This window comes from Hyla sarda, chromosome 8 (assembly GCF_029499605.1).
Source record: "Hyla sarda isolate aHylSar1 chromosome 8, aHylSar1.hap1, whole genome shotgun sequence".
Taxonomy (NCBI): domain Eukaryota; kingdom Metazoa; phylum Chordata; class Amphibia; order Anura; family Hylidae; genus Hyla; species Hyla sarda.
Genome location: NC_079196.1, coordinates 68,231,718 through 68,254,807, shown reverse-complemented (window position 1 = coordinate 68,254,807; position 23,090 = coordinate 68,231,718). Strand labels below are relative to the sequence as shown.

At 43.6% G+C, this 23,090-nt stretch overlaps 1 protein-coding gene across 1 annotated transcript; it reads right to left on the bottom strand.

Moving 5' to 3' along the window:
- Positions 1–1,829: 1,829 nt before the first annotated feature.
- Positions 1,830–23,083, bottom strand: NUP35 (nucleoporin 35). Its single transcript, XM_056536109.1, has 9 exons — positions 22,926–23,083; positions 12,660–12,818; positions 12,317–12,444; positions 8,865–8,925; positions 7,784–7,925; positions 6,298–6,367; positions 6,083–6,211; positions 4,540–4,701; positions 1,830–2,414 (listed from the first exon to the last, which is right to left on the bottom strand). The coding sequence occupies exons 1-9, from the start codon at positions 23,071–23,073 to the stop codon at positions 2,337–2,339; spliced, it is 1,077 nt and encodes a 358-aa protein (XP_056392084.1). The 5' UTR covers positions 23,074–23,083; the 3' UTR covers positions 1,830–2,336.
- Between the last annotated feature and the right edge of the window lie 7 nt (positions 23,084–23,090).

Sequence of the window (23,090 nt, the reverse complement as noted above, 5' to 3'; positions counted from 1 at the left end):
TTAGTATTATTGGCGATCTTCTGCTCTGTTCTGCTCGATGTCAGACCAGAGCAGAAGACCCCCGGGATGACCGCCGGCCATGTTGGATGATCAGACCCCTGCAAATGATCCGATCATCCAATATTAACGCCCAGATTGCCACAGATACAGTGATCTGTACTGATCACGGCATCTGAGGGGTTAATGGCGGACATCAGCACGATCGCTGACATCCGCCACTACTGACCCATCCCAGGCTGCAGACCGGTCCAATGCTCACGTTGCGTAAATGTACGTCCTGATGCATTAAGAACCACCTCACCAGGACGTACATTTAAGTCCATTGTCTTTAAAGGGTTAAAAAGGCCTCTAAATCATGAAATTAGCAATCTGATTGGTTTCTATCGTCAACTGCATCACTCTTCCTCTGCACAGGTTTTGATAAATCTTCCCCTAGGTGTTCCGCTTCTATGAAATCTGCTGTTCACTGCATGTCAGGGGAAAATCAGTTTCTAGTGCCAGCCTCAGCAATACAGAACACAAAGTGGGGACGGCGTCTCTTTCTCCTGCTGTGTGTACCTGCCTCTGAGTGGCCAAAGGGTCTGAACTGTCCATGCAAGGTAAATCAAAGCTTCTCTATCATCTCAGCAGCAACACTTTTTACTGTAAGGCTATGTTCACATGTCAGGATTTCCGTGTGGAATTCCAAAGCAGCAGTTAGGCTGCATTCACATCTCGTTTTTGCAATACGGGTCCCGTTTCTGTACGAAAAACAAACATGTCTCCAAACCGGACCGAAACGTATGCAACCGTATTTGCCTCCTCACATTTTGAAACCGTATACGGTTTGAAAACGGATGACCGTTTGCATATGTTTTCCTTGAAAAAAAAAATAAAGGGATACGGTTTTATGTTTGTCAACATTTTAAATAAAGTTTTAAATGTTCACCGCTGAAATTCCATAGTGTGAACGGGTCTCGCGGAAACCCGTTCACACTAAAGTTCACACTGCGGAATTGCGCCCGCGGAATTCCGCCCAGAAATTCCGCGGCAAGTCCGTAGGCTGGGTCCACACTACGTTTTGTCCCATACGGGAGCGCATACGGCAGGGGGGAGCTAAAAGCTCGCGCTCCCGTATGTGACCGTATGCGCTCCCGTATGCCATTCATTTCAATGAGCCGACCGGAGTGAAACGTTCGGTCCGGTCGGCTCATTTTTGCGCCGTATGCGCTTTTACAACCGGACCTAAAACCGTGGTTGACCACAGTTTTAGGTCCGGTTGTAAAAGCGCATACGGCGCAAAAATGAGCCGACCGGACCGAACGTTTCACTCCGGTCGGCTCATTGAAATGAATGGCATACGGGAGCGCATACGGTGACATACGGGAGCGCAAGCTTTTAGCTCCCCCCTGCCGTATGCGCTCCCGTATGGGACAAAACGTAGTGTGGACCCAGCCTAAGACAGATTTTTCAAATGCAGACATAACCATAAACTAATCCAATAATGACCAAGTATTAACACGTGCATGATACATGAAGTGAAAGACAGGGCAGATTAACAATAGTTCAATTGAATTATTTTTGGTATCAAAGTTTTTAGGTCTATGGCCAGCATACAAATTAAAGTTAGTTATACTTCTATTTATGATGCACACCATGTTTGGGATAACATTAATTTATGCATAAAAATGTACCAGCTGCATCCCCATTATTCTACTGAATTTAGGGTTACCATACAGTTCTATACTGATGCTTGTTTTGGTTCTGTAAAACAAACATTCCTGCAGCCATTAGTATAGCTGTTTGAAAGGAGCCTAAGACATGTTAAACAATGCTTTTTTTTTTTTTTTTTTAAGACTGGATTGCATGACAAAACCAAGATTTTGTACATTTATTAGAAAATAATAAAAAACAGTAAAATGTGTTTAAGTAATAGGCTCGTTTTTTGGAAATCATGAAATTTTACAGTCAATTAGGGCATAAAACAATAAGATGGACAAAGATTACAAAAGTTTGCATTCAGGAAATGGAGTAGTGCATTGCTGATCGGTATGACAGGGGTAAAGCTGCAGCAGCTGAGGTTTTATATGGTTTTGTAATGTTTTTATGTTTAGACAATTTATTACATTTATCAATGAGTGCAAATCCAAGCAGCAACATCCTAATACATTCATACACCGATACAAAAAGCAACCCTGTACTCAATGAATGAAAAGTCTCTGCACATCTGTACAAGTTACATAAAAAGGCAAGTCTGGTGAATTCTTGCCAGAACTGCCAACAGCGGTTATAGAACTAACCAAGAAATGTGGCAGTGAATTTATTAGTCTAAAGTCTCAAAGTTTCCCAGTGTCCAACTACCATCCAAACACAAACTCCATGGCTTTGGATACAAGGCCCTCATCCTTTTTAGGAGTTTGTTTGTCCGACAAAACCTTCAAAAGAGAAAGAACAAACAAAATTAACACACAAATACAGTAAAAATTAAAAAAAAATAACTTTATCCAAGGCCATTCATCTGGGTGCAAAGACAAGGGTGTCAAGTTAAAGGATAGAGGGGGCTCTCTTCATGAAACACCTATACAAGTACCTGTAAATATTTTAGCTAGTTGATTATCTGCACTACACTGAGTAGTAGAGAGGAGCATAAGCCCAATTTATACCACCCAAGCCTCATTCACAACTGTTTTGGAAATTTAGTTATTTCCGACCGGACTATTCAGGAAAAAGTGCCAATAGTCAGCCAAAACCGAAAAATTGCGGGTGTTACGCTACTGGGGATAAAATGGTTTAAAAAAATAAAATAAAAAATACCCTGTCTCTCTCTCCACCACTCCCCCCCCCCCCCATCTCCCTCAAATAAAAGTTCAAATCACCCCCCCCCCCTTTTTCCCCATTGTTCAAAAAAAAAAAAAAAAAAAAAACATTTTGTATCGCTGTGTGCATAATTGTTCAAACTATTGTATTATGAGGCTCCTAATGCTGTATGGTAAAAGGAGTAGATGCAAAGAAAATTCCAAACACCAACATTGCTGATTTTTGGTTACATGACTTCCCAGAAAAAAAACGCAACAAAAAGTGATCAGTAAGAATATAATATAAATAATATATTATATATACATATACACACACACACACACAAAAGTGGTACCGTTAAAAACTACAGCTCATGGCACAAAAAATAAACCCTAACATAGCTCCATAGATGGAAAAAAGTTATATGGGTCAGAACATGGCATTGAATGAGTTTATTTTTTATTTTTAACACACACACACACACACACACACCTTAAAAGGACATCTGCAGCCGACAACACTTATCCCCTATCCACAGACCTGAGAGGTTGATTACGTCCTTTCCCAGCCCAGTCCCCTACAGTTCTATGGGAGAGGCAAGAACACTGCCTCCCCGCCTCTTCCATAGTTACATAGAGGAGGCATGTCGGCTGGTTACTTTGTCATATGGTCTGCACTCTGCTCCTGCTTTCCCTCCCTTTTCACAGATGACACGTCATTCTCCTGTGGTCTTGGCCTGACTATTCAATCCAACAGCGCCCCCCCCCCCCCAGTTGGCCTTAGGCTATGTTCACATGGAATTTCTTTGCTTCCATTCAGATTCCTTTCTGCCAAGCTGGCAGCAGATTTTTTGCAGATTCTGAGCAGAATGAGCATGGAATTTGTGCTTAATTTCTTGTGCTCAACACACACAGATTCCTGACGAAATTTAGAGTCCCGTTGACTTCAGACTCTGCAAAAACTATTGACAGGTTCAATATTTTTGCAGAATCCAGAAAGCAGAGTTTTTGCAGCAGATAGTCGTGTGAATGGGACAGCAGGAATTCCGTTCACCTCAATTTTAACTTCATGAATTTGCCCTCCGGATTCTGCATGGAAATTCTGCTCAGTAGGAGCAGTCTATCACTCTGACAGCATAGCAGCTAGATGGAGGAGCTGGAGGGGATGACTTCAACACATGTGCAAAGATTGTGTGTTTTTTATTTATTTATTTATTTTTATATTTTTAATGGAGTGCCGGACAACCCCTCTAAAACTTCCCGGGAAAAATTGTAGCCAAAGACAATGTATTGCTGGAAGTTTAAAAGACTTGCATGGGACTTTCGGCAATAGGTCTAAAAAAAATTACAACTCATTAAAAGTTAGTTACTGATTTTAATAATTAATTATGAAAAATCCACATGGCCTCAGTTTAAGTCTTTTAAGCTCTTTCTACAATCACACATATGGCTGCCGCTCATGGCAAAAAAAAAAAAAAAAGCCCTATTGCTTTAACAGTGAATATCAATTCATGAAGACACTGGTGGCAAGAAAACAGAAACTATTCTTTAGGGCTTTTAATCTCTCTCTAAACAAAGGCCATCCATATTACTAATCAGAGAGCACTATTACAGAGCTGGTGTATGGCTTCCAACATTATCATTTTGTGCAAGTACAAAGGAAATGTATCCCACTAGAGTTTTGTAATTTTACTGCAATACGAGTAGTATGAATTAGTCAGTAGGGTATTTTGTTGAGATTACAGAACATGAAAAAACAGAATACCTGGTAGTCACTAGTTGAAACTCTGTACGGTGCAGCAAGAGGTCTCATTCCAGATCTTGGGGTACCAGTCTGCTGTGTAGGAGTGCCAAAAGATTTAAGTGGTGGTGTGAAAACTGAAGAGACTGATGAGGCCGACATCTTCTCACCACTGTCCATTACACTCTATAAAGATTCAGTAAATTGAAATAAGTTACAAGTTTGATAGGAATATCAACTAAGAGGATTTCTAATAAAAACTAAAGATTACACAAAACTTATATGAACATCTCCTACAACAACATGTTTCCTACTTCCATCCCCTTAGAGCTAGAATCACAACATTTGTGCTTTACATTTAGTGTGTACATCCGGAAAGCCTCCAAAGTACATGCTAAACGTGTTCATAGGCTACGATTGCCAGACCGAGGGCTGCAAAATGGGTATCCTTCTGGCAAGTTAGTATCCCATAAAAAAATAAAAATAAAAAAGGATAAGGATAAAGATAAGGATAGATAGAGAATTAAAAAAAAAATTATATATAATACACACACACACATATATACGGAATGGCCTAGTAGAGAGCAATTGGACACTGAAGACCTACTTCTAGCAAGGTCAGGGATATGGTAAAAATATTAATGCCAACTACTTAATGTGCAATGCAGAGGAGATATGGGCTGAATGTCCCAAGTTAAAGGGGTACTCCGGTGCTTAGACATCTTATGCCCTATCTAAAGGATAGGGGATAAGATGCCTGATCGCAGGAGTCCTGCCACTGGGGACCCCCGGGATCATGCACCCAGTTTGTAATCAGTCCGCGGAGCGTGTTCGCTCCGGGACTGATTACCAGCAACTACAGGGCGGGCGGCGTGTGATGTCACGCTCCGCCCCTCAATGCAAGCCTCCGGGAGGGGGCGTGCCATCTATCACACCCCCTCCCGTAGGCTTGCATTGACGTCACACGCCGCCCGCCCGCCCTGTAGTCGCCGGTAATCAGTCCCGGAGCGAACATGCTCCGGGGACTGATTACAAACGGGGTGCCGCATGCATGATCCTGGAGGTCCCCAGCGGCAGGACTCCCGTGATCAGGCATCTTATCCCCTATCCTTTGGACAGGGGAAAAGATGTGTAAGCACCGGAGAACCCCTTTAAGCCTCAGACTTATGTTAAATTATATAATTTTAGCAATTAGCACTTATATCATTGACTACAATTTTTCCTAGGAAATAGGGTGAATCTATGACATGACACTCTGAGGTCCTGTAGGACTTTGTCATACTAGACTAGTGTTCCCCAACCAGGGGGCCTCCAGCTGTTGCAAAACTACAACTTCCAGCATGCCCGGACAGCCAAAGGCTGTCCGGGCATGCTCGGAGTTGTAGTTTTGCAACAGCTGGAGGCCCCCTGGTTGGGGAACACTGTACTAGACCTTTCTCAGGACATCTGGACATTAGAAAAGGAAAACTACTTTTTCAAGACTAAATGGAATAAAAGGCTGAGTAGATAGAGAATCTTACTGTAGATTCACTCAGCACTAGTTAGTATTTCTTATACTTCATTTTACCTTATCAATGCAAGGTTTCACACCAATCATAATGCAATCTCCAAATATCTTGCCATCTTTACTTAATGCTTTCCTCGCCTGTAGCTTGGACTGGTATTGCACGTGCATCCAGTTCCCTGCATTTGACATCTGTGAATAAAATTTAGAGTTAAAAAAAAGTGTCAAAATGTGTTAGGACATTGAATCACTATTATACTACAGAAAATGCTACTTACCACATGTTTTACTATGTTGCCATACTGAGCAAACTGCAGTAAAATGTAGGAGGCGGAGGCTTGAGGAAACCTACATACACAAATAGAACATGCATTTGTTTTAATAAAATAAAGACTAATAGCCATGCATGCAAGATTTAAGCTGGACAAGGCAGCATACTACCCAACCATTTGTACTTGACCCTAAACAACAAGCATATGCTAAAACTGATGGTGCCGGGCAGCACCCACAGCAATGCAGATGAAACAAAACGCCCAGTAACAAAACGTTGTTCTTTAAAAGCAGACATCAGGAACAAACATGTATGATTAAGGGTGTATAACACACCTGAAATGTGTCACATTTTGTTTCTGATGTTGGCTTTTTAAGGTTTTGCTACTGCAGCTTCCTGTTTCAAATACCATCACAAAGATCTTCCACTTTTCTATGGAAAGATACTCTCTCAACGATTATCTTATCAGGAAAATGGGAGGAAGAAACAGCAGTATTATACAACAAACAAAAACCTGCTAACCTATAGGCCTAGGAAATCCTAATAGTTAAGCAGCCTTTGCAAATTCTCAGATACTTGTGTTTCAGGTGTATTTTGCCAACATCATAACATCTACGGGGGACATTTATCATTGTTGTCTTTAGAAAGTAAGTCTTTTTTTTCTTTCTTTAGTTTTGCTTGTGTGTGACATGTTTATCATTACTATCTGAGGGAAGGGAGTTGATAAATTTAATGCACATACGCAGAAAACTAAAATCACTTCAGAACATTTTGTATGACCTGGCTTAGGTTTGATCTCCTCAAGGGAATGGTTTGGGATTCATTCCTTTTCAAATTCCTTCATCAAATAAGGATTTAGGTGCACTACTGTGGTAGATGTACATCTACCACAGTAGTGCACCTAAATTTATGTATTATTCTATATGTTACACATCCACACTTTTCATCGGGTGTAGGATGATTGTAGTCTGCTGCAGGCATCCCCATTATATGCATTTTATGCTGGGGACTGCCCTTAGCAACGGACCACAAGCGCAGGATCTGCTCCCCCAGCATAAATGCACAACCGTATTCGAGACCACATTTTCTTCTTGTTGTTCAAATCTTATACTTGGAGGTGTATAAACTCCAAATTTAATGCACTTTAATCACTATTATAGGCAGCATTTTGGTGCAGCTGTGAGGCCGGCAACATATCAGCCAACTTGGGTGGGGCTCATAGCCTTCCTCCCTCCCATTGTATGTGTGCGTAAGTCACACTGGAGGTAACTGGGAGCAGGCTGTGAGTCTGACTTAATGCCGCTGTAAGCCCACTGGCCCCTGGTATTGCCCATACAGCACAGGTAGGTTAACCTTGGAGTTTGTGTGCGGGCTCAGGTATGTCCTTCATATAAGAATATACTGGCTAATGTCTCAATTTTAACATTTTGAGGGTTAGTCATAAGTTACATCTACCACAGTAGTGCACCATAATTATAGAACACAGGACTTACCCGAATACTGTAACCCAAGTATCATCTAGTTGGTCGTCAGATGTTAAAGCATCACCCTGTGTGTAAAATGGATCTAGCTGTGCAGGCGATAGTGTTCCCTTCCTCGTCTGCATAATGGTGGCTGGACTAAAAACACTTGTAGCTGTTTGAAAGAACAAACAAAAAGAAAGTGTTTTCACACTTGACATATTCAAAGTATATTTCATAATGAAACGGCAATGCACGCATAGCAGAAATATTCTGGACACAAATCCACAGCATGATTCTTCATGAATCACACAAAAATTCTTCTGCAGACATACCTGTACGCAGGTGAAATCCACACATAACCCAGGGTCTCTCTCCTCTCCCCTCCCCCCCCCCCCCCCCCCACTTCAGCAGAAAGACAGTGGATTTACAGTAAAAACATTTTGCTATTCCTTTTAAAGCCACTTATGACTTTGGTTCAAAATCTTCCACAAAAACTGCATGTGTGATTAATTCCAGCATATGTAAAATGAAAAGCAAAATTATTCCTATCATTAGAAATATCTAGTTGTATGCCCCTTTATTTACAAGCTATCTACAGCTATGTTCACATTGTTTTTTTACTCCTTTTGAGAGGTAATGTCCAGGTGAAAAGAGGTCCATATAAAAAATAAATAAACAAACAGCATTTTCTCTATTGAATTGCATTGAATTTAAAAAGAAAAACAAAAAAAATTAAAGCTTGGCTCATTTTGCCTGTATAACCTGACTTTAAGGCACAAAATACTTTGTGTGCACATAGCCTCAGTGATGCGCACACACACAAAAAATTTTTTTTTTTAATGTCAACAGGACAAAGCCAAAACTGTTTGGAGCAACCCCCCAAATTGATAACATTTATTGCCTTTCCTTTAAAAAAAAAAAAATAATAATAATAATAATAATATATTCATAAATGAGGAAATGTTCGTACACTACAAGGGGGACACCTAGTGACAGTACATAAAAAGTGAACAGAAATCCCATCACTTTATATATGGTCTGACTTTTCCACGGTAATTCACATTCACACATTAGCTTTGGTGGAATTATCCTAATCTTTACTATGACTTACATGCACATGGAGTGGACGGCGTTCCCCCTGGGTGAGGCATCTGCATTGTAGAAAAGTTTGTCTATATGAGAAGGGAATAAAAAAAAAAATAGAATGTGCCAAATACATACAGAAGAGACAAATTATACAGGAAACATACAAGAAAACCTGTTACAACAGTCACATCACCCTATATAACTGTGCCAGCTGTAGTCTGTGCAATGCCGCCACACCTTTGGCTTTTTATTCAGTTTCTTAATTTTCATAAAAATGACTAATCAGGCAGTCAGGAACAGTCTGACAGGCAATGCCAGCGGTCCACAATGCCCCAGGGCCGCACCCCCTCAGCCTCCGTCACTGTCTCATCGCTGTGTGATTGACACACACAGGTCCGATGCACTGAAAGGCGTGGCAGCTGCTGGGTATTGCAGACCCCTGATCACACCTCTCCAACTGCCTGACAAAGTAATTTTTTGGAATATTAAAAAAAATATATAAAAAAAAGTAAAAATAAAAAATTTCATGAGCAGCTAAAGTTCTGGCTGCATCACAGATTTAGGGCAGGGTCACAGGGGGGTGCATCCACAACATATTTCACGCTGTTGATGTGCTAATGGCAGAACTGCAGAGCGAGCTCCCGGCTTTAGCCGGGTAGCTCTGTGTATCTGCTCGCAAAGGCAGATTTCCCACTGTAGAAATCCACCACTAAGAGTGAACACACAGCTACCCAGCCAGGAGCCCGCTCTGCAGTCTCTATATGACTGCCATAGTGACATCAGCAGCGTGAAATATGCTGCGAATGCACCATGTGTCCCTGCCCTTAGACTACTTTTACACGGTGTGCAGAGTTATAAAGGGTCATGTGAGGTGACAGTTGCACTTTAAAATATTAACAGAGTTTAAATGGGCACCGTCAGACTCAAAAACGCTTTATATGTTCTAAATCTTAGCAAAACAAAAGCCTTTCTAATACAATTTTCATATAAAGTATATTTTCTTTTTAGATAAATCATTGCTTAAAAAAAATTAAATAAATAAAATAAAAACCCCACTAAGTGTCCTCATACTAAGGGTGCGTTCACACGGAGTAAATTGAGTAATTCACGGGCGGAAAAAATAATTTTATTTCCACGCAAAATTCGCGGGCAAATTCGCGGGCAATTCAGGCGCAATTTGCGCGCGGACATGGGGGAAGAGAAGGGTTTTTCAGCCATTCCCGCGCAAATTGCGCGCAAAAACGATGTCGGGCGGAATTTTTTTTTACCATTGACCAACTGATTTCTGCTAGCGGACTCCGCTTGAAGAATGAACATGTTCTTTCTTCAAGCGGAACGGAATTCAGTGTCAATTCTGCTAGCAGAATTTCCGCAGTGTGAACAGGCCAGCAGAAATAACATTAAAGGGGTAGTCCAGTGGTGAAAAACTTATCCCCTATCCTAAGGATAGGGGATAAGTTTGAGATCGCGGGGGGTCCGACCGCTGGGGCCCCCCGCGATCTCTCTGTACGGGGCCCCAGCTCTCCGCCGAGATAGCGGGTGTCGACCCCCGCACGAGGCGGCGGCCGACACGCCCCCTCAATACATCTCAATGGCAGAGCCGGAGATTGCCGAAGGCAGCGCTTCGGCTCTGCCATAGAGTTGTATTGAGGGGGCGTGTCGGCCGCCGCTTCGTGCGGAGGTCGACAAGCCCCCTTCCCGCGGGCTGTCGGGGCTCCGTACAGGAGATCGCGGGGGGGCCCCAGGGGTCGGACCCCCCGCGATCTGCATTTTATCCCCTATCCTTAAGATAGGGAATAAGTTGTAAACCACTGAGTCACCACTGGACTACTCCTTTAAAGTCAATGGGCAGAGGAGATGTGCATTAATTTGTAGCAGAGAATTCAAGAGGAATTACGTGAGTAAATTCCTCTTGAATTACTCCGTGTGAACGCACCCTAATTGGAACATCATGTCCGGCTACAAATACCTTTCCTTGCTCCCAACTTTTGGGTCTGCAGACATAGGGAGTACTATTTATCAATGGATTTACTCGCTTTTTTTGCGATTTTAACTGCAACTTTTGGTTTACAAAGAAATCAAGGTGTGTTGTGATATACAGATCTGCAGTAACTTTAAAGGCGTACTCCGCTTCTCAGCATTTGGAAAAACTGCTCTGAACGCTGGAGCCGGAGCTCATGAAGTCATAGCCCCGGCCCCTCATGACATCACGGCTCGCCCCCACAATTCAAGTCTATGGGAGGGGGAGTGACGGCTGTCCCATAGACTTGCATTGAGGAGGCAGGGAGTGATGTCATGAGGTGGCGGAGCTATGACGTCACGATCGCCAGCTCCAGCGTTTGGAACAGTTTGTTCTAAACGCTGAGCAGCAGAGTACCCCTTTAATGCCATGGTAACAGATCTATCATTAGTGATTTGTCGCAATGCTTTTAAAGCGTACCCGTCACCAAAATTTTTATTGTATTAGAAAAAAAACTTTCTAATTACATGTGATTAACAAAAATTTATCTATATATTTTTTTTTTTCACTTGTCCCGGCGCATAGAGTTCGGACTCATGCTAGCCTGGCAGCATGAGTCTGAAATCTCAGGGAAGTCTGACACTGAAGAGCACAGCACCGGGGAACTCTATTGTGACACACTGATGTTGAAGAGGGCAGAAGTGTGGACCGACAGGCTTCAGATGATGTCGCACCTGCCGGGCCACACCCCCTTCTTTTCTCGCTCATGGCAGGAGCCAGAGCAGCCAGATCTAAAAGAGGTATTTACATGTTGTTTTGGGTAACAAATATAGACAGGGATAGAGTGAGGGACAGTTTGGGGGTGGGGAGATTAGGGACAGGTTAGTTGACGATAGGTACTCTTTCATTTGTCCAAAATTTACACAAGCTAAGACCTGTTGTATAACATTTGCAAAAAGTTGCACATTTTGGAACAAACTGGTTAAAAAGTTGCAGAGGAGGCACCATACTAAATAAAAAAATAAAAAATGTGTACCAGCACTATATTTATCACATGCCCAGTACCACTTAAATTTGGTGCACGTACACATTTTCCAACACTCACCGCCCATTCAAGGTGGGGGAAATCTATATTGCTGGGGCATGCATTAAGTTTCCACTAATGAATACACATGAAGCCATGACAGTAGGAAGTGGCTTATGGCCACAAAATGTTGCTGAATCTCTGTGCTCACTTGCTGCCAATAACCCCACTTCTAGCTCAATATGCAGGAGATGCCTGCTCAGCTAGTCACTGTCTAAGGTGGGTCACCTCTGTGGCCCGTGATTGACTGAGGGGCATTTTCTACAAGTTGAGAGGAGAGCAGGAGGCGCTCAGCAGTGGATCGGCAGCAGGTGAGTACATACATATATACATATATACTTTTTTTTTTATCCCACCCTGAGCACTTTAAAAAAAGATAAATCTAATACTCCAGACAACCTTTAAGTGTTTGTAAAGGAAAGAAATAGCTTACCAGCCTTCTGGTACTTAAAGGTGTAGAGCCAAGACCTGGGCTGAGAATGTCATCATAAATACTTGCTACAGGGGGCGCACCGCTCTTATCTTTATGGGCTGGAACCACAGAATGAGGTGGAGAACCCCCTAAAAGGAAATAATGTTCAAACTATAAATAAAAGTTATGTTATTTAACTGACAAGTACTGTTCTATTCACTGATTATATGGGGGAATTTTATTTAGCAGTGGAATATAATGGACCCCACCACAAACCCATAAATACTTCATAAAGTGAAGAACTAACACGGCCCTGTGAGTAAAAGCAGCTAGAAGTGGTTTACATTCCCGCTATGTATATTACCTCCCATCAATGGTGATCGCATCTCCATTACTCCCAATGATGGACGGGGCTGTGGAGTTACAGGTGTTGGTATATCGCCCATGAGGAAACCAGGCAGGAACTGGGCTCCGACACCAGGCTTAGGAGACGTAGGTGAACCCAGTGTCATTGGTTCTCCACCTGTGGACAAAGAGAAAGCATTACAATGAAAGATATTTATTTTATTTACTGTTAGGTCACAGTCAAAGCCGAGACCTATCAAGAGACAAATCGGCATCTATGCCCACAGAAAAAGCAATGCAAAGTGTAAAAATGCAGAATTTCAAGTCTCATTTACAATTTTTTTTTTTTTAATTATTATAATGTTCCAGGCTTACTTTTTTACTGGTGCCGATTCTGTCCTTGTGCTTAACCTCTTAAGGACCCAGGGCGTATGGATACGCCCTCACACCCTGGGCCTTAAGGACCCAGGGGCGTATCCATACGCCCTGGCGTTTTCCGGTCTCAGCCGCGCGCCGGGCAGAGATCGGAACCGGATGCCTGCTGAAATGCTTCAGCAGGCATCCAGGGCAAACGCCGAGGGGGGCCATGTAGGCCCCCCATGTCGGCGATCGCCGTAAATCTCAAGGGAAATCGCCCATTGCGATCTGCGGCGATACCGGGCTGATCGGGTCTCTGGGACCCGACCGCCCGGTAATTTCGCATGATCCCGGCTGTCACAGACAGCCAGGACAATGCTAAAGTACAGGAGCGAGGTGGCAAGCCTGCCACCTCCTCCTATCCCCTGCGATTCTTCGGTTAGTTAACCCTGGATGTCCGGAGAGGACAGGAGGAAGACCAGAGGACGCGGCGGGGGACGGAGGAGTGCTGGGGCCCAGCCCCGGTACTTACCTCGTCCCTGAAGACCCGGATCCCGGCGATGAAGACGGCGGCGGCGACAGGCGAGTTGATCTTCAGCCGCGGTCGGGCCCTTTACAGCAATGCACGTCGCCGTAAAGCGACATGCATTGCTGTATTGGGACCCTGTATACTACAACTCCCAGCATGCCCAGCCAGCCCTTGGCGTCTGGGCATGCTAGGAGTTGCAGTTTTGCAACATGTGGAGGTCCACAGTTTTGGGACCACTGTGCCCTTCCAGATGTTGCAAAACTACACATCCTCAGCATGCCCTTACTGTCCAGGCATGCTGGGAGTTGTAGTTCTGTAACATCTGGCCCTTCAGATGTTGCAGAGCTACAACTCCCAGCATGCCTGGACAGTTTTGGCATACTGGGAGTTGTAGTTTTGCAACATCTGGACGGGCACAGATTGGGAACCACTGTATTAGTGGTCTGCAAACTGTAGTCCTCCAGATGTTGCAAAACTACAACTCCAAGCATGCTGGGAGTTGTAGTTCGGCAACATCTGGCTCTAAAGATGTTGCCGAACTACTACTCCCAGCATGCCTGAGAATGTTTGGGAGTTGTGGTTTTGCAACAGCTGGAGGCACACTGGTTGGGAAACATTGTCTTCCTAACTCTGTTTCCCAACCCGTGTGCCTCCAGCTGTTGCAAAACTATAACTACCAGCATGCACTGATAGACTGTGCATGCTGGGAGTTGTAGTTTTGCAACAGCTGGAGGTCCCCCCCCCCCCCCCCCGTGAATGTACAGGGTACATTCACATGGGCAGGGGCTTACAGTGAGTATCAGGCTGCAAGTTTGCGATGCAGCAAATTTTGCGCCGCAGCTCAATCTCGCAGTGGGAAACTTGCTGTAACCCCCCCACCCATGTGACTGTACCCTAAAAACACTACACTAACACAAAATAAAATGTAAAAAAACACTACATATACACATACCCCTACACAGCCCCCCTCCCCAATAAAAATGAAAAACGTCTGGTACGCCACTGTTTCCAAAATGGAGCCTCCAGCTGTTGCAAAACAACAACTCCCAGTATTGCCGGACAGCCGTTGACTGTCCAAGCATGCTGGGAGTTTTGCAACAGCTGGAGGCACCCTGTTTGGGAATCACTGGCGTGGAATACCCCCTATGTCCACCCCTATGCAAATCCCTAATTCAGGCCTCAAATGCGCATGGCGCTCTCACTTTGGAGCCCTGTCGTATTTCAAAGGCAACAGTTTAGGGTCACATATGGGGTATAGCCGTACTCGGGAGAAATTGCCTAACAAATTTTGAGGGGCTTTTTCTCCTTTCACCCCTTATGAAAATGTGAAGTTGGGGTCTACACCAGCATGTTAGTGTAAAAAAATAAATTGTTTACACTAACATGCTGGTGTTGCCCTATACTTTTCATTTTGACGAGGTAAAAGGGAAAAAGAGCCCCCCAAAATTTGTAATGCAATTTCTCCCGACTATGGAGATACCCCATATGTGGGCGTAAAGTGCTCTGGGGACGCACAACAAGGCCCAGAAGGGAGAGTGCGCCATGTACATTTGAGGTGATTTGCACAGGGGGTGGCTGATTGTTACAGCGGTTTTGACAAACACAAAAACATGTGTGACCCCATTTCGGAAACTACACCCCTCACGGAATGTAATGAGGGGTGCAGTGAGAATTTACCCCCCACTGGTGTCTGACAGATCTTTGGAACAGTGGGCTGTGCAAATTAAAAATTTCGTACAGCCCACTGTTCCAAAGATCTGACAGACACCAGTGGGGGTAAATGCTCACTGTACCCCTTCTTACGTTCCTCAAGGGGTCTAGTTTCCAAAATGGTACGCCATGTGTTTTTTTTTTGCTGTTCTTGCGCCATAGGGGCTTCCTAAATGCGACATGCCCCCCGAGCAAAATTTGCTCTCAAAAAGCCAAATATGACTCCTCTTCTGAGCATTGTAGTTCGCCCGTAGTGCACTTCAGGTCAACTTATGGGGTACCTCCATACTCAGAAGAGATGGGGTTACAAATTTTGGGGGGTATTTTTTGCTATTAACCCTTGGAAAATGTGAAATTTGGGGGGGAAACACATTTTAGTGAAATTTTATTTTATTTTTTTTACATGCAAAAGTCGTGAAACACATGTGGGTATTAAGGCTCACTTAATTCCTTGTTACGTTCCTCAAGGGGTCTTGTTTCCAAAATGGTATGGCATGTGTTTTTTTTGCTGTTCTGGCACCATAGGGGCTTCCTAAATGCAACATGCCCCCCAAAAACCATTTCAGAAAAACGTACTCTCCAAAATCCCCTTGTCGCTCCTTCGGTTCTGAGCCCTCTACTGCGCCCGTCAAACACTTTACATAGACATATGAGGTATCTGCTTACGCGAGAGAAATTGGGCTACAAATATAAGTATACATTTGTGTAAAAAATGAAGATTGTGAATTTTCTCCTTCACTTTCCTGCTATTTCTGTGAAACACCTAAAGGGTTAAAAGGCTGACCGAATATCATTTTGAATACTTTGGGGGGTGCAGTTTTTATAATGGGGTCATTTGAAAAATAGTGAGTTTGGAAATTTTGTGAAAAATTGGAAAATTGCTGCTGAACTTTGAAGCCCTCTGGTGTCTTCCAAAAGTTAAAACTTGTCAATTTTATGATGCAAACATAAAGTAGACATATTGTATATCTGAAAAAAAAAAAATTGAATATCCATTTTCCTTACAAGCAGAGAGCTTCAAAGTTAGAAAAATGCTAAATTTTCAAATTTTTCATAAAATTTTCCCATTTTTCACCAAGAAAGGATGCAAGTTACAATTTTTTTTACAACTATGTTAAAGTAGAATATGTCACGAAAAAACAATCTCGGAATCAGAATGATAACTAAAAGCATTCCAGAGTTATTAATGTTTAAAGTGACAGTGGTCAGATGTTCAAAAAATGGCCGGGTCCTAAGGTGTAAAATGGCTGGGTCCTTAAGAGGTTAAATTCACGTTTTCATCCATTTATGGCTGCTTATTCCCTTGTGTATGTTGCACACACTGCATGCAGTTCACTGAGGGGGAGGGAGTGTTCTTTTGCCTGCCCTAACATCTCAAGTGCGAACGTCCTCGCTCACTCAGAGTAGACAACTGGCTTCTCTGTGCACTGAGGCTTAATTGTGACATGCCCCCCAGCTCAAACAAGCTGATTGACAAGCCTAGAGGCTCCACAGAGCCCTACTTGTCCCACTAACTTCCTGTATTTTGTCTTAGCATAGAGACACACAGGCAATAGTTGTAGAGACAAGACCGTGTTCTTGACAGTGAAGGGGCACCAAGTGGTAAGTAGTAAGAGCATTGTTAACTCAAAAACACGTTTTTTAATCAATGTTTATTAAAAATATGCATATAAATGGTATTTAAATTATTTAAGAATCTTCTGTAAATGACAGTGCCTATTTAAAAAGGTGTGATCCCCAGCAAGCAAGCACCCCAGCCCCTGTAGCTTGCTTGCCACTGCTAAAGGCGGTAGGAAAGCCAAAACATCTGCAAATTGTATGAAACAGCTTTGGCTTAGTCCCATTGCCTGTCCTCGGAGTTGCATAACAGAGTGAAGCTGAAAGGAATATACTCAAAAAAAGGTGACATATGTAAAATGCATGCTTTAGAGTACCTGTCACCAAACTAAACTTAATGTGTGTTCGGGGTCTTCAAATGCGTAGCGTACCTACCTAACCACATAATAAACTAGCTAACAGCCAGTCTGAGTTGTGCGTGTAGGTATGCCTGAATAAAATTGAGGGCATACCTTGTTACAAAAAGGTTCCTGAGAGATTAAATGAGTTAAATAAGGGGGGGGGGGGTCGGGTGGGACGTGAAGAACATGCGGCGTATCGTGCTAGTGACGCAGCGGGTTCTTATAGTGATAACCCTGCTCCCTTTATATATAAAGACCAAGCGCGCACACACACTGCATACTTCACCACCCCCACAGACCCCTCCCGCCACTGTAGAAATGAGGCAATGGCTCGCCGGGCATTTTCGGCGGAGGAGGCATACGCTTTTCTTGCCTCTGACTCTGCTAGTGAGGACGAGGAAGATCCTACTTTTCTTTGTTCTTCCTCGTCATCATCTAGCACTTATGATGAGTCCCCTGTATGGCGGCAGAGACGCTGTCAGGCAAGGCCACGCACCCCCGTGAAAGTGACACAGTGGCCAGCACTAGTACGAGCGTCCATGCCGCTCGTAATAGGAGTCCGACTCCCCAGGCAATTGTCCCAGAGCTCCCTACTGGTGAACCTGTCTGGAGATCCCCAGAGGGTTATCAGTCCCGGATTCCTGAGTTTGTTGGCGACTCAAGAATCCAGGTTGACACGGCCGGATACACTGAAATAAAACTATTTTAGTTATTTTTTCAGTCACGACTTGGTCAATCTAATGGTGGAGAAAACGAACTTGTACGCCCAACAGTTCATTGCCCACCACCCGGGATTTGCTTTTGGCCAGGTCCAATAAATGGTATGCCGTTAATGCAGCCAAAATGAGGACATTTTACGGCCTTGTGCTGCATATAGGCCTGGTCAAAAAACCAAGTATCAGGCCGTACTGGAGCGGGGACGTCCTCTACCAGACCCCAGCATGGTCATTGAGGCCATACGGAAATGCCTCCATTACGCCAATAGTGTGGCATGTACCCGGCCACCCCCCACCGAGGTGATCCCGCCTATGACCGGCTTTACAAAGTGAGGCCGGTCATAGATCACTTTGGGGCTAAATTTTGGGAGACCTACGTACCCCTCAGGGAGCTCTCGGTAGATTAGTCTCTTATCAGTTTTAAGGGGAGACTCATCTTTCACCAGTATATTCCCTCGAACAGGCGTGATATGGCGTGAAACTCAAACTTTGGGAGAGTACCTCCAGGTACACTTGCAAGTTTAGAGTATATGAGGGAAGAGATTCCCATATTGAACCCCCTGAATATCCCTCTGTTAGCGGGAAATTCGTTTGGGACCTTGTGTACCCATTGCTGGATAAGGGTTACCACGTGTATGTGGACAATTTTTATTTAAAAAAAAAAAAAGCCACCGAGGAAGGGGCTAGTACACACTTGCCCCCGAAACGTTTGGCCTACCTACACTGTCTGAATAAGCTGCTAAGGATTTATTTAGGAACTTTACCTGGATTACTAACTGACCACTATTAGATTGAAAATTCTGCTGCTCCTGCCGCCACACTGTTCCAACTACATCCATCTGTGTTCCCTGCCAGGTACTATGTCATATACCACTGTGCGTGCTTCCATCTGTGTACCTTGCCAGGTACTACTTTGCATACCACCATGTGTCTCCAGCGCTTCAAAATCACCGGAGCAATGTTGCTGCTGGCCACAGCAGATTACCATCTACATGCGCCCGGTCTGGAGCACATTGGCTGTATACTGTTCCGGCAGAGTCACAATATTATTTACTGTACACCGGCAATTTTTACGTGCATCAGCGGAGCCCTTACAGAGTGATGGATGGCGATTATTCAAGGAGTTATTCAGATACCGCATTATTGAATACGAACTGCTATTGAAATGTGAATTGTGGTCAATCACTATTGCAGATAGATATAGAGATAGATATCTGTGCGTGTGCATACACACACACACACATACACATACACATACACATATATATACACACACACACAGGATATTTTTCTTGTATCTTACAGGTTTCCCTTTTTATATAGATTGTCCATTTATTATCATATCCATTTATTATCATATATTATGTTATTTTATGTTATGTCACACGGCCCTGTGAGAAATTTTATGTGTAAAAGTTACCGTACTTATAATAAAATGTATGCATCTTTACAAACATCCATTGTACAACCTTTTTGGCTGAGGTATTTGAGGACTGGGAACTCTTATGTTAGGGACAATTTTTTATACCAGTATCCCTCTCTTCACATCCCATGCCGCCAGATCCACATCCGCTTGAGGGACCATGCGGAAGAATCAGAGAGGCCTCCCTCTAAATTTTGTTCAGACCCCTATGCCCAGGGGTGTCACCTAGCCCCCTGATTGCGCTCCTGCTCTTCCAAAACAGTTGTGCGCACCCGCAGAGCTGTTTACGTTGAGATATGAGGTATGTCCTTACTCCAAAGAAATGTATTTACAAATTTACGGTGACATTTTCTCCTGTTACCACTTGTGAAAATGAAAAATTTGGGGTAACCCCAGCATCAATCAAATTTTTTCTTTTCACATCCCACTTTAATGAACTTTAACCTCTTGTTACATTCCTTGAGGGGTGTAATTTCCAAAATAGTATGCTATGTGTTTTGTTTTTGTTTGTTTGTTTTTGCTGTTCTGGCACCATAGGGGCTTCCTAAATGTGACATGCCTCCCAAAAACCATTTTAGAAAATCTCTCACTCCAAAATCCCATTGTCGCTCCTTCCCTTCTGAGCCTTGTAGTGCACCCACAAAGCTCTTGACAACCACATTATGAGGTATTTCCTTTAGCGAGAGAAATCTGTTTACAAATTTTAGGAAGATTTCTCTCCTTTTACCCCTTGTGGTACAAGCGAGGACATGCGAGAGTAAAAAATTAAGATTTAGAATTTTCTCCTTCACTTTGCTACTATTCCTGTAACACCCCTAAAGGGTTAACACTTACTGAATGTCATTTTCACTACTTTGAGAGGTGCAGTTTTTATAATGGGGTCATTTGTGGGGTATTTCTAATATGAAAGCCCTTCAAACCTGAACTGGTCCCTGAAAAACTCCGATTTAGAAAATTGTGAAAAATTGGAAAATTGCTGCTGATCTTTGAAGCCCTCTGGTGTCTTCCAAAAGGAAAAACATGTCAACTTTATGATGCAAATATAAAGTAGACATATTGTATATGTGAATCAATATATAATTTATTTGGAATGTCTATTCTCCTTACAAGCAGAGAGCTTCAAAGTTAGAAAAATGCAAAATTTTCAATGTTTTCATCAAATTTTTTAATTTTTCAACAAGAAAAGATGCAAGTATCGACAAAAATGTTACCACTAACAAAGTAGAATATGACACGAAAAAACCATCTCGGAATCAGAATGAAAAGTAAAAGCATTCCAGAGTTAATGCTTAAAGTGACAGTGGTCAGATGTGCAAAAAACGCTCTGGTCCTTAACCCCTTATGGGCCCAAGGTTTTTCAGCTTTTGCATTTTCATTTTTTCCTCACCTTTTAAAAATCATAACCCTTTCAATTTTCCACCTAAAAATCCATATTATGGCTTATTTTTTGCGTCAATTATACTTTGCAGTGACATTAGTAATTTTACCCAAAAATCCACGTCGAAACGGAAGAAAAAAAAATCATTGTGCGACAAAATCAAAGAAAAAACGCCATTTTGTAACTTTTGGGGGCTTCCGTTTCTGTGCAGTGCATATTTCGGTAAAAATGACACCTTATCTTTATTCTGTAGGTCCATACGGTTAAAATGATACATACGAAGTTCCGTCTGAAAATCAGCTGTAAGACGGTAGTTACAAAATCCTATATTTGGATAGTGCATGAACAATTTCTCCCGTTACTATCTTCCGTCACAATATATCGGCCGTTAATAAGGCGCTATAAACAGGTTAAAATGGCCATTAGAAAATTCCCGTAGACTATAATAGGATTTTCTAATGGCCGTATAGGTTTTGTAACTGCCGTTTTACAGCTGATTTTCAGACGGAACTTCGTACGATCTTTAAAACTGAGTAATTTTGTAGTGTGAAAAGGGGCCTAAGGGGTTAAGTTCTTGCCTTTAGTGGTGAGACTTGACTTCCTTTGAATTGTTACCTAAGGGGTTAACTCCTACCTTTTATAAGTGTGCATTTGTTCCCACCTTGCTATGCCTGAAGAAGCTGCGCATGCGCAGTGAAACGCGTTGCATCTTGGGCATTAAAGCTCATTTTATCCTCCTTACCGTGTCCATCTGGGTTCGTCCGTGCCGCGCTGAGCCGGCTGTATCCACTGAAGCCTATATTCAGGGTTAATGCAGGCATTCGGGGCACAAACAGGGGAACCACCCACTTACCCTTCCTCAGAGAACTCCTGTTAGTCTCCAAAAGGAGAGATCAGAGTGCTACAGGGACCGAGGCCTTTAACAGGAGATCCTGGGGGGTCCTAACAGCCCTCCCCAGAAACATGCTGACATCACCACTGCTGCATGCCAGCGCACTCCTGCATTAAATACGATAAATAACGGGACCACGGATCAGGAGTAGGTAAGTATTATCAGTGTCACCCAGGCTACTTGCCTGTACCAACAGATTAGTGCGGGTGACACTGATAACAGATTCTCTTTAATTGTATTGACCCACAGAATAAAGAGAAATTGTCCGTTTTACCATAAAAGGCACTGCGGGGGGAAAAAAAAAAAAAAAAAGTTGCAAAACCGCAGTTTTCTTGTCAATTTCCTGCCATAAATATTTTCTTGGTTGCGTGGTACATTTTATAGTAAAATAAAAAAGGTGTCATTACAAAGTACAATTGGACCAGGGGACAAACTCGCGGCACGAAAGTTTGTGGCCCGCACCAGGTATATGTAATTTTTATTGCCCGACGCCCGGGACATGCAGCTCCGTGCGTCGGGCAGGTAACTTCAGGCATTTAGCCCTGCTTCGGGCAAGCAGCGCTAAATGCCAGAAGGCTTCACTTACCCCGCCCTCCTCCTCCGCGTCTCCGGTTGGCCGGCCAGTCAGATGAGGGACGTCGCGCATGTGACATCCCTCCGCAGACCCGCACAGTAGGATGTCAGTGACGTCACTCGTCAGGCGGCCGCCGGAGAGAAGTGCAGCGCAGGACAGGTAAGTCTGTCTGTCTTTGGGGGGTGGGGACCCCCAGCCTACCTAATGTGGGGAACCCCCAGAAGTAGCACCCCCATCATCTGTCAGCTCATGCTATTACCACATGGGGTAGGGGGAATTGCTGGTGGATGATAAGGGGCATTATATGTAAGGGGCATATGCGGCCCAGCCTCACCCAGCTGCTACCTCCAGTGGCCCCCAGATAATTTGAGAACCCTGAATTGGACACTAGTCTCCTTAGAAATATTACAGTGAGAGATCTACTACTATGTATAGGACCCACAAACACCATTGCTCTGTATAATAGACAGCATGTTATAGCTGCATTTCCAGACCCTGATGCCTCCAGCTGTTGCAAAACTACAACTCCCAGAATGCCCGGACAGCCAAAGGCTGTCCGGGCATGCTGGGAGTTGTAGTTTTGCAACAGCTGGAAGCATCCTGGTTGACAAACACTGTTAAAAAGACAGCACCGACATCTTTTAAAGTGTGTCCCGTCTCAGCTCCCGTCGCTGCCCGCTAGGTTGTTTTCTTTCGTAATAAGTCTATGCTACTACTAGTGTGTGGAGAAATAGGACGCCCTACTTACCCAGCAGTTCCAGGGAGAAAGCCGACATGGTGACAGGACAGCCGCGGGTCTCTTGCCTCCGAACGTGGCTTTCAAAAAAAATACAAGTGCTGAGCGCCGGGAAGTCCTGACAATGCGTCACTTCCCTCGGAAAGCAAATATTTAACATAGCCCCACCTAGCGGCA